The sequence below is a fragment of the Magnolia sinica genome, chromosome 4, assembly GCF_029962835.1.
Source record: "Magnolia sinica isolate HGM2019 chromosome 4, MsV1, whole genome shotgun sequence".
In the NCBI taxonomy this organism is placed as follows: Eukaryota; Viridiplantae; Streptophyta; class Magnoliopsida; order Magnoliales; family Magnoliaceae; genus Magnolia; species Magnolia sinica.
In genome coordinates, this window is record NC_080576.1 from 19909520 (window position 1) to 19921988 (window position 12469).

At 39.1% G+C, this 12469-nt stretch overlaps 1 protein-coding gene across 3 annotated transcripts; it reads left to right on the forward strand.

Moving 5' to 3' along the window:
* Window positions 1-672: 672 nt before the first annotated feature.
* Window positions 673-10558, forward strand: LOC131242693 (replication factor C subunit 3). Of its 3 annotated transcripts, none has more exons than XR_009169691.1 (10): window positions 673-891; window positions 1025-1241; window positions 3421-3500; window positions 3597-3756; window positions 5088-5169; window positions 8029-8158; window positions 8262-8325; window positions 8441-8509; window positions 9706-9934; window positions 10277-10558. XR_009169691.1 is itself a non-coding variant. In XM_058241505.1 (9 exons), exons 1-9 carry the CDS (start codon window positions 711-713, stop codon window positions 9803-9805), a joined length of 1083 nt encoding a protein of 360 aa, XP_058097488.1. In that variant the 5' UTR covers window positions 673-710; the 3' UTR covers window positions 9806-9963. The 3 variants fall into 3 exon arrangements, 1 of the variants encoding a protein (XP_058097488.1); XR_009169692.1 differs by lacking the exon at window positions 10277-10558 and adding an exon at window positions 10043-10225; XM_058241505.1 differs by lacking the exon at window positions 10277-10558 and having other exon boundaries at window positions 9706-9963.
* The last annotated feature ends 1911 nt before the right edge of the window (window positions 10559-12469 follow it).

Genomic DNA, 12469 nt, shown 5'->3' on the forward strand with positions numbered 1-12469 from the left:
CATATCAACATCATCGGTGGTCCCACGGATCTTTTTGTTGCACGGGCTCCGCTCATTGACACGTGCGACGGCGCAGGGCAGGCCAGGCGCACGTATCCACATTAACACATGCGACCGCACATGGGTAGCGGATTCGGTCAGGTCGGGGAAACACGCAGTTCGGTCAGGCCGTGACTGTGGGGCATACCATGATGAATATTTTCTATATCCATGCCGTTCATACGTAATTTCAGATAATTTTAACTCATTATAAAAATAATGAATCAGATCCAAGTCTGAAGTGGACCACATCGCAGGAAAAATTAGTGATTGAACTCCCACCGTTACAAAAATCACAGGGCCAACTTAATTTTCAATTTGAATCAAACCCGTTGATAAGGTAAAAAAAGAACTGGATAAAGGAATAAAAACAAACATCACTAGATTTAAAACTATTGTGGCCCACAAAAGGTTTTAGTTGGTAAATAAACACTTTTTCTTTAGTATGGTCCACATGAAAATCATATCTTCTTAATATTTGGTATAATGCACTAAAATGATATGAGAAAAATGATGGACGGTGTGGATATACAACGCATACGTCAAAGTAGGACCCACAGTCATGGCTTGACCGAACTCCGTGTTACCCCGACCTGACCGAATCCACTCCCTAAAAAGGAGGGAATAGGTTTTGGCGCCAGGGCAGAGAGAGAGAGAGAGAGAGAGAGGGAATGGCGGAGACGATGAACTCTCCCATGGAAATCGACGAGGGTTTTCTGCCATCGAAGAGCCCAACAAACAAGGGCAAAAGCGTAATTTCAGAAGTAAGCAGCAAGTCCACGCCGTGGGTCGAGAAATACCGTCCACAGTCCCTCGCAGATGTAGCTGCCCATCGCGACATCGTCGATACCAGTCAGTAATCCTCTCTATCCATTTCTCCCCAAATCAATCCATACATTCCCCTCCTCTACCTTTCATTACAGCTGCTGATTCTTTTCTCATCTTTTTTTGTTTTTTTTTTTTTTTCCTTTCAAATGGCGAACAGTCGACAGGCTCACGAACGAGAACAAGCTGCCCCATCTCCTCCTCTACGGCCCACCCGGCACCGGCAAGACTTCCACCATCCTCGCCGTCGCCCGGAAGCTCTATGGGTCCCACTACCAGAACATGATCCTCGAGCTCAATGCATCTGACGACAGGGGCATTGACGTCGTCCGCCAGCAGATCCAAGACTTCGCCAGCACCCAGAGCTTCTCCTTTGGGTAACTGACAACTTCCCGCCTCTTTCTCTTTCTTTGTTGGCTCTGTGTTGTTTGTCGTGTTTGGCTCATGGCTACTTCCGAAGCGAAGAGATGTGCAATTTGTGATTTTGAAATTCTATATTGTTAGTAGGATTTTCAAAAATAGAGCCTTAATGTATGGAATTTCACTTTCACATGCAGTGCATTTCAAAAAATTCTGTATTGTGCATTTCTTCGTACACTTGCAGTGCATCTGTATAATGAGAGTAGGAAATACCAAAAGTAGAGCCTAAATGTGTTATTTTTGGTGAAATGTAAACTAAACAAGGTGAAAGTGATTATTAGTGACGGAACATTGGATGGCACAAGACGGATAGTTTTACCATTGGTGGAATTGAAGAGTGCTACTTGGAAGCACCACACAGGTGCTAATGTGGTACATGTGTGTGGGATTGGGGCTGTTTGTTAGGTTGGCCCCATGGTAAATGCCCCCTAGCACCAAAATGAGGTTGTCCATTCATGTATGTTGAACATCTCTTTTGTTGTGCATTGCTTTTTACAATTGCAGTGCATCTGTATGGTGGACCGCCCGTACTTTTTGCACCACGGCACAATCACTGCGGGACTCGCCTGACTAATTGTCTGATCTCCATCAAGTGCACCACTTTTGCATGTGTAGAGACTTGTATTTGGTGTTTGCTGATGGGTGCTTGCAAGTAGCATTCTGCACATTATTGTATGTGTAGAGACTTGTATTTGGTGTTTGCCGATGGGTGCTTGCAAGCAGTGTTTTAAGTATCGATGATATTGACCGATATATCTCACAATATATCTTGTATCCTACTTGTGCAATACGAAACACACAAGTAGTGGGATATATCCCTCATGTTCGATCCAGTGAGCATTTTCGATTTTCGATCATTTTTTCTTCTTCTTTAAATCATGTTAAATCACTATCAAATGGTAACAAATCCATGATTTTTCATTTTTTGTGTGAAAAATCATGGATTGGGAGCTTCGATTTCGAAATTTGGAGGAGATGGGCTGAGTTGTAGAAAATTGAAAAAAAAATAATCAAAATTTCTCAATTTCTCGCAAATCAGTTGCATTATTTGTGTCTAAACATAAAGTAAAACATGCATGTAACTTGATCTAGTGATTCTTCTTTTGTTTTTGAATGTATTACTTGTGTTTCCACACATCTTCTTACATTTATAAATTATATGAATAGACTTTGAATATGCTTGCATAAATTCAGTTAGACAATGCATTGATTAAGACCCTATATAAAGAAAACCTATTATGTGCACTTGTTTTTTGTGATGTTTTGATTTATAAGTGTGTATTGATGTCTTTTTTAACAATCATTGAAGTTTCATTGAAAAATTCGACCAATTTCCCAATGTTTCCAACAACAACGATACATTACACGGCACACAACCGATATATCCCATGTGATAACCGATACGTATCCGTATCCCAAGGGTGCGACATGTAACGCGATACCGATACATAACACGTATTATTGCATGTGTAGAGGCTTGTATTTGGTGTTTGCTGATGGGTGCTTGCAAGTAGCATTCCACATATTACATGCTTGTATTAGTTTGAAAGTGCAAGAATTACAGTTACTGATCTGTGTTTGCATTAAGGTTTCATTACACATTGGTCTGAGATCGTCCTTCGTTGGTTTCATGGGAAATCATGACTTCGTGTATACTACAACTTAACATGTTACACATCTTTCTGGGATCATCCTTCACTGGTTTCATGGCAAATCATGACTTGTGCATACAACAACTTAACATGTTACGCGTGGACATAATATGCATTTTAACCCTTTATTTTTATGCTATAATGCTTATTTTAATGGAGGCCTTATAATCTCACATGTGGACAAGGAAAAGGTGTCTACACACCCTCTCATCTCTCATATAGGCAAGTGATCAACCAAACTAGAAGAGTGCCCATACTCAGATGTGTGGGTCCCACCTCTATGTTCAATTTCATCTCATGCAGCTAAGAAAAGGACATTGCTCATGCTTCTGTTCTTTATAATGAGCTCAATACCAACACCCTCGTCTGAAATTATATGGTTTAATGCCTTTCAAAAACCTGTAACTGAAAATAAAGGGACTTTTGATTTTTGTGGAACATGATGCTTATGATGTGTTAGATCTCAGTCAACCATTTTTTGTAGTGCCAAGTCCTCCGTGAAGTTGGTCCTATTGGATGAAGCAGACGCCATGACGAAGGATGCACAGTTTGCCTTGCGTAGAGGTGTCACCCTTGCCTTCGCTCATTTCTCTTTCTTCCTTTTTGTTAGGAGGTCTTTGTTCATGCTCACTCCATGTATTTCTATTCTTATATTTGCAGTAATTGAGAAATACACAAAGAGCACCAGGTTTTCTCTCATTTGTAATCATGTCAACAAAATCATTCCAGCTTTACAATCAAGATGTACTCGTTTTAGATTTGCTCCTCTCGATGCTACTCACGTCACAGAACGCCTTCAATATGTAATAAAGGCTGAAGGGTAGGTTTCTTATTTTCTTGTGCTATGTTTTTACTTTTTATTGATGAATGGTTTTTGCTAAATAACAATTTTATGATAAGAGGGTATTTGTAGATATTCTGTGTTCTGGTTAGAGGAAATCAATTTCTTCTGATCCTCTCATTTTATTTACATGGTGTGCCTCAGTGTGCTTATGAGCTTATAGTGCTTTCTTCTGCATTTTCTTTTTTCCATGTAATGCTGAATATCCTGATTGAGGTGGCACTTAGGATAAAAAAGCTCTATCCTTGATGATTGCTTCGTTTGTTAAAAATCACTTAATGTGGTGGCTAACCAAAAACATTTAACAGCTAAAAAGTCAATTTGAGAATCAAAATCACCTAGAAACAATTATTTTAACAATGGCAAACTGATACTTAGAAATGATCCCCCAAACCACTCCTGAATGACAAAGAGAACTTCCCCTCAAGGCTCGAGCTCTCAAGATTAACTAAGTAATACTGACTATAATGCTACCCATCATGTTGGATAATGAATATCTGTTGTTCCCAACGTGCCTATATAAAAATAGAAGTGTACTGGTGACTTTGGTTTTTGCAGCAGTATGGTCATCACTTTTGGCATGAGTGTGATATCATCTTTCTTTTTTCCCCTCACAAATAATGGCATTTGGCTTCTTCAAACATTGGATATGCGGCTACATGAATGGCACTTCGATTGTCACACATCATCGTCATCTGGTGACCAGTAAACACGTCTATTTCTACTGATAAATCTCAAACATTTAGCTCAGATGGGGTTCTACCATTTCAAGATACAAGAAACTTAACGTTTACAATGGGTAGGTTGTCTCAATGACCTCATAGTACTCTGTTATTGATTTCCTGCTGCCCACTGATCATCACCAAATGCCAGATCCCCACCCACCCACCTCACCTACACAAATAAAAAATGGAAAGAAAAAATCAAAAGATAAAAAAGAAGGAAACTTTCAACATGGAAAAACAAAGAAGCTTCTGAATGACAAAGCAATGAAGCATTACTAAAAAGGATACAAAGACTAAATTCTTGACTTTATTGTTTAATAGCTCCTCCACATCTAAGTACGTATAACCATATAAAAGCACGTTGTACATGGATTTTTGTTTCTGAAAAATTCTTATGGAACAATGACTACCATGCCTGGCTACCTAGTAACTAACTTAATGCTGTTTATTTCTTTTTATTTTGTCATGAGGGTATATATGGATGAGAGACCTCCCTCTATAATTGGAATTGGCTTCTCCCTTATCCATCTTTGGCTGAATGTAAGAACCTTATGCTTGCTTGCCTTTTCTTCTTGTTTCTCATAGGCTTGATGTAACTGAGAGTGGCTTAGCAGCACTTGTACGGCTGAGCAATGGTGACATGAGAAAGGCTTTGAATATTTTGCAGGTGCATCTCCCTTTCATTTAAATTCTGTCCCTATTATCATTTGACTTGATTAGCTTCATATAATGCTACAATATGACAGGCATTTTTTTAAAAAAAAACAAAGAATTCAATATATTGTCCTCTGCGTGCCATGATGGCCTTGGCGTATATTACATTGTTCAACAATATTGCTATATTTACATTCTAGGAGATAGATGAAGCAAGCTTTGATAGCCAATGTCCCATTCTATTAGATTTTAACAATAATATTCAAATTATATTCTGTGTTCAATCTCCTGTCCTGTTTCATGATTTATAGCTAGGCCCATGCTCACTGCCCTCTACATGCATCTTTACAGGCATCACATACACCGACTTGGCAAGTGTATGGGACATCTGAGTAGTGCATAGGGTGCCACCTGAAGGCGAATTGTTGCAAAAATAGACTGGTCATGCATCAGCTGGCCACACGTGTAAGTTATATGTGGGCAGTTGGCAAGTTCTTTTTTCAACCATCTATTTTGTTTGTATTGGGGCACTGTCTGATGTATGGACCGGTCTGATTTATGTATGGTGATCTTTGTGCCACTGTGTGCACCACTCGATGTCATACAGACTCGCTGGGTTGGCACATGTGCTGTGTAAAGTTTTGCATGTGGAGAGGGTGCTTTTGGGGCTAGCAAACCTCAATTCATAGATCAATGATGTCATAGACCTCATATCATCTAAATTTCATTTACAATAAGATGTATGTTAACATGATTTGTAATGGAACTCCTTTGATGTGAAACTGAGTCCAATAGGCCAAGTCAGGTTTGCTGTGTCAAAGTAGTCGATGGAAATCAAGGTATTCGACAACGGTAATGGTGGCTGTAACAGCGGTGGGCCACCGCCGTTACCGTTACGTTAAAGGCTGTAACAGCTGTTACAATCTAAAAAAAAACTGTTTTGGACCATTTTTATTTTTTTAAAAACTGACGGTTGTTATGACTGTTTTGGCCCCGTAATGTGTAACAGTTGCAACCGTTACCGTTACATAACGTAACCGTTTTGGCGTACCATGATGGAAATCCCCTAAAGATGTAGAGACTGACTGAAAAAGACCAAGTAATGTAAAGAAAAATGATATTGCGCCCCAAATTGAGGGCCAATTAAGTTTCGAGGTAGAAGATCACTATTTAGAAAGTAGTTTCAAGCCTACACAAAGAAATCGTCTGTTTCTCCTTCGTCCTCTTTACTACTGTTGGCATGGATTCCATATACACATTCACACCACATCATAGCCCAAAGACAAATCTCAGAAACTAATTTAAGAAACTTATTATACATAATATGCTTCTTTTTTTAATCCATAAAATGCGCAGTTACCAGGAAACATGTTTCCCTTGCAGAAACATAGTATTTCATGCTTCACATGAGATATTTCAGACATTTATTTCCCACATCATTTCCTTCATCCATTTCCAGGTATGGTAACTATGGTTTTAGGGATGTATCCTTTTATTTCTTTAGACACATTGGCTTTAAACTTGAAATCCTGTAAAGCATGGTAACATGACCACCCTCTCAGCTATCATGGCAAATAATTTCTATGATTCCCTGATTCTGTGACCTTTCTACTTCTCTCCTTTTGAACTATCCAGAAAAACAGAGAAAAAATGAGCTGCCGATACGATGTAGTCTTCCTGTTGTCATCATTCGACTGCCAATTCAACCAAATGAAAGAAATAAAATCCAATTTCACAGAAAAGTTGGTTAAATGTCACTAATGTTGAATTCCCAACCTGTTTGGATGCACTTCCTCAAAAGGGGGGTTTCTAAAAAAAAAGGGAGATTCACGCCTGCTTTTTTGGTCAGCTCAGCAAAAACCAATCTGATATCGGCATTTTAGCGCCTGATTTTGTTGAGTGGGAGATGAGTCGGGGGGTTTGCAAAGTGCATCCAAACGTAACATCAACTGCCGTTTGGATCGAAATGGCATTTAGGCCTCGAATGCTCTTTCGGAGGGTCCATCCCAACTGACCCTAATTATGACTAAGTGATGATTCCTTTTATGAAATAATATCTTAAATCTAGTAACCATGGGGCAACTGCAAAATATTAGATGGGATCAATTCTTTCAACTTTCACTTTAACAATTTAAATTGTTATATATTTTACTTAACCATTAGAAGAATTTAGAACTAAGTTACTGAGAACTGCAAACATTATAATTAAGCACTAACATTAGTTATACAGTAAGAACTACAATTTGAAGGTGGTATGATCGATGTCAGTGCACGTAAACTGTAAATCGCTTTAACTGAGGCATTATGCACGACAATGTCTAGTGCCTTCATCAGTCCAAATGTCAGCAGACAACACTCTAGGAAGTGGCATGGCATGGTAACAATAGCATATATTCTTTTATCTTTTCTTTTAAGTATCATGTATGTATGGTATTTCATATGGAGCAAGAGAAAACTGGGCCTCATTGGGTGATCATAGAGGATTTGTTTGTTTGTTTTTTTTTTTTTTTTAAAGTCCGTATCAGATCTTTGTGAATCATTTTTCTTTGATGTCTTCTATACTAACATTAAAGAAAGTACTGATAAAGCAGTATATCTGATACATCTTTATTCATCAAATTTGTGAGCTGCAGTGATGTATCTTTCTACCTCCCTTGCTTAAAACTCTTTTTCTTTTTATGAAGTTGCTTAAACCTATGTTAACTAATGCAATCCCAATTAACTCATTTCTCCTAAAAAAAATCAAACCATGGAATTCATTTTTAACAGCTGAGCTGAAAATTGGAATTTGTAGCATTATCATCTTGTTTGTGCTAATGCATTCATTCTTGTGGGCAAATTTCATGATTATACTGTTGATCTCTGTCTGCAGTCAACGCAAATGGCTTCTCCGCATGTAACTGAAGACGCCGTTTACTTGTGCACTGGAAACCCAATGCCTAAAGACATTGAGCAGATATCCTCCTGGCTTCTAAATGAATCATTTGCGACTAGTTTCGGATGTATCCAGCTACTTGTATATTCCACTAATGCTTGCCAATTTCGGAATATATATAACTATTATATGCAAGAAAATGGTGCCTTTGTTTACTTAACTTTGTACAGGCATATCTAATATGAAGATGAGGAAAGGATTGGCATTGGTGGACATTGTGAGAGAGGTTACCATGTAAGTAAAGACATGCTTTTAGGTACTTTTTCCAAATTTTGGGGAATGCTTCTTCTACTTCTTCTTCTTCTTCTTCTTCTTTTAATGAATCTCATACCATGTGTTATAATAACAGGTTTGTGTTTAAGATTAAAATGCCAGCAGATGTTCGAGTTAAATTAATCAATGATTTGGCAGACATCGAGTATGCATTCCTTTCTCATTCCTTCTTTTAATCCTTACCTTGATTCTTGAAATGTGCAATGTCGTCATTGCTTGTCTTGAAATGGCCATTCCTTCCCCTCTCCCTTCCCTCAAGACATGCATGCATGTATATAGAAGTACACAAACACGTGCATAGACATTTGCATACATAAGCTGTATGTTTATACATGCTTATCCATGTATGTACATTTATAATTTTATGCAATTAAGAAAATATGTGACAACTGACAACTGCCATCTTCCAATGATTCTTCCCTTAACAGCAATGCAGAATTTTGACTAGGAAGATTATAGCCCAGCACCTCCTTTTTTTTGAAAAAAAAATATTTTATAAATAAGGACATTCTGTTGAAACCTTTGCTTCATTCCAGGCTCTTAACTACTAAATGGGGAATCTGGGTCTCAGTTTGAGGCACCAACTTACCTATATGTAAGGGTGCTGAAAGGGGCATGATACAAGTACGGGTAGATGGACACTCAGAAAGTTGGAACTCAATGGTGCTTGGGTAGAGGGCTGATGTCAGGTTGACATGTCAATGGTTGAACTCTGCCAAGCTACCATTAGAAACTCACCCAAAATAGCTGGGACAAGGCGATCATGATGATTCAAGCAGAACCAAACACAAGCATGGAAATCCTTTCCACCCACACAGCCATGCATGCCAACCTGGGAACATGTGAACCCCATCTTGTATCCACAATCAGTGGGACAGCGAACGAAAAGAATGGCCAATTAAAAAATCAGCCAGCAGTCCGCATTCACTTTACATGTGTGGCCCACCTGATGAGTGGACCCCAAATTTTTTACCAGGCCATATACAAGGCAGTGCCACCTTTTGGAAGGCTTGGATATTGCTCATGCATACCATGTTGGCACATGTGGGTGCACCTGGGAATCTATATGTGCACCAGCTTAGCAAAACACAGGTAATTCATAGCATAGTTCAAAGAAAATGTGGGCATTCATTGTCTTTGTAGTTAAGAGTCGACCTGCCTGTCATGACAGTAGCAGTTTTCTTTGCATACTACCATAGAGACCAAAAAACTTGCTCGAAGTTCAACAATATCAACACTATTAATTAAGTTTGAGGCATTAGCTTTTGTATCTACATTTAGGAATGTTAATAGCCTAGGACTTGGGGCTAAGTGTTATGTTTGAATGGTTTGGATTTGCAGGTACAGGTTGAGTTCTGGATGCAATGACAAGCTGCAGCTTGGGGCACTCGTCACTTGTTTCACATATGCTCGAGCTTCTCTGGTGGCTGCTGCTAAGTAATGTCCATTCGCCCACTGCTATATATGTATTTTCTTTTGTTTGGGTTTATTTCAGCGTAAAGACGTCTATGTGGCTGCGGTGCCTGATGACATGCAAGTGTTTTTTTTTTTTTTCGGAAATGAAATTGAGGTAGGTTGTTTTTCTGCCCAAATGGGTAAGTCTCCTGGCTCAACTCCGATTTCTGTGTATTTGCTTGTTAACTCTACCTCGTTATGACATGACAACCATTACTGTCAGGTGGGTAGCAGATAGAAAGTCTTGGGCTGAAGGTTGGCATGGTAGTTTTCAGTTTGTAGAAGTGAGACCTGTGGTTCAGTGATCAAACCTGCAGCTATTATGCTCTCCACTTTGGATTGCCATGCACCAAAAAAATGACATTTGGTAACTGTCAGTGATGGATCACATGCTTACCAATAAATTTTTTTTTTTTAAAAAGAATAAAAGGTCGAGTATTTTATTCAATGGTCTGAGGTATTTTTGGTGCATTGGCGTCCACTTTGCGGCATCCTGAAATCAAAAGCTTGGATTACTGAACCATGGGCCCATTCTGCCAAATTTCACCCGCTAGTTTGGGAGCCTGTAAATGGAGGTAAATAGGAAATGGAATTGGAGGTAAAATGAATTGGGATTGTGTTTGGATGAGATTAAATGAAATGCATTTGAAATCCAAATTTCCTGCTTGGATGGGAGGAATTGGAATGCTTTCGAATTTTTTAATACATTCACAGGAACATATGTGATATCCCAAATCAACTTTAATATCCCAAATTAGTGTACATAGTTGATATTTAATAGAATGATTGTAATAAGTCCATTGAAATATATACTTGTGCCAAATTTGGGGAAATTTTGAGCATCTGGTGGGCCACAAACGTAAGGATCGCAAACAACTGACTTGTCAACATTTCTTAACCGTCCGTTTAGATGGCTAGTGTTTGGATGGTTTGGATCATTCTATTGGTGTGATTTTAGTGATATAACTGATAATTGGATTGTTTTGAAGTATTATCAATATGCCACGTGTATGGTGGACGAGTTTTCTTTACTCATGCGACTCTCCTATGGAGCTCAGAAGGCATTTCACCCTATTTACTTTTAAATCCTCTTCCATTTCACTTATTTTGATGCATTTACTCCCATCCAAACACACTTCAAATGCCATTTACCGCCATTTACTCAATGTCATGCCATTTATCTCTATTTACTCGCATTCAAACGGCTCCTTATGTGACGGAGATTGGCAAGAGTCCAGGTGGTAATTGTGAATGATAGGAAGCCTAAGTCCTTGGCCTTTTTTGAAGCTGTGACATTGTCATTGTTATCATTGAGTTCTTCGTATACCTTGCACGAATGACTCTGAAGTGTTCATGTAGTGGACCCATCACAGAATTACCCATGGCCCAAAAAGTTCACTACTGCTATCTGGATACACCTTCCTGCCCGATTCGACGTCCTTGCCTGTTGAATTTGCACTGTTAATTCCATAATTCTTTGGGCTTCTGCGGGGTGTTTTTAGTTGCACCAAATATCATGATTTTTTTTTATTTTTTTTAAAACATTGGAGAATTTTATTAATGGAGTCCAAATGTCAAGAAATTCCATGATACTTTATACCAAATTAGACTGATTAATCATTAAATATCATTACATTTCGTGATATTTGGTGCAACCAAATGCACCCCAAAGAAAGAAACTAAAACCCACAAACACATTCCATTTAAAGAAAGAATGGATAAGAGAGCATTCAGCAGAAATGGGAAAGGAAAGCGAATGGAGTGAATCGCCAATTATCTTTTCCTTTTTCATTTGGACTCTCATTGTCAGCGGGGTCTGATTTCAGACACGCATGGAGCCTGGTGGCTACTCTGGACGGGTTTTACAGCCCATTAAAAACATCATGAACCTGGGCTTGGTTATTTTTAAAGAGGTGGCAAGGTAGCCCAGTCAGGCATTGTCCAACTCCAAATACCTGTAGGGTCGAGTAATTGGATGGTTCTGGTTGGTCAAGATAGCCCAGCCCACTTACACCCCTAATTTCATCAGAGTATTCAATGCTCTATGAGATCTGATCATCTACATGACACCAACTTGTGGTACCGTACCATATTTCCCCCTAGCATGCTACTTGTTTAGGAAATAGGAACCATGACAATGACAGACCATCATACCATGAATATCACAATTCCCAAAAACATCCTAACCCACTCGCTAAGTGGGCTGCACAGGTATGTTGAGTCAGTGGTCCATTGAATCTAACAGTGGCCCACCCAATTAGCTGACAGACCTGATTTTTGCGCCTGGTGATCTTCACGGTCTAGCCTACTCTTTTCATGGTACTGATTTCTTAAGGCAGGAAAGATGGTATAGTACCACAAGGTCTGATCCTTTTTTCCCGAGTAAAAATATTATGGCATGATGTGACCATTGGTAATGTATCCATGATGCATAATACCATTGGATGGGCCACAGCATAGTCATAAATTCGTTTTATGCCCCAAAAATCACCATCAAAAGATTTTGCCCATGCAATCAATGGAGCCTTAACTGCTGGGTTGCACGCCGGCTACTCAAGCAGTACAACACTTTTTAAAGTCTGATGGAGATTTTCGTGGCATGGGCCATGACCCGATGAATGGTCTTTACCATTAAAAGATGGGCCCCAGC

Coding starts and splice junctions, on each gene's coding strand:
- LOC131242693 (XM_058241505.1), top strand. CDS start 711: ATGGCGGAGACGATGAACTCTCCCATGGAAATCGACGAGGGTTTTCTG. Junction 3,501..3,596: donor ACAGTTTGCCTTGCGTAGAG/GTGTCACCCTTG, acceptor TTATATTTGCAG/TAATTGAGAAATACACAAAG. Junction 8,159..8,261: donor ATTTGCGACTAGTTTCGGAT/GTATCCAGCTAC, acceptor AACTTTGTACAG/GCATATCTAATATGAAGATG.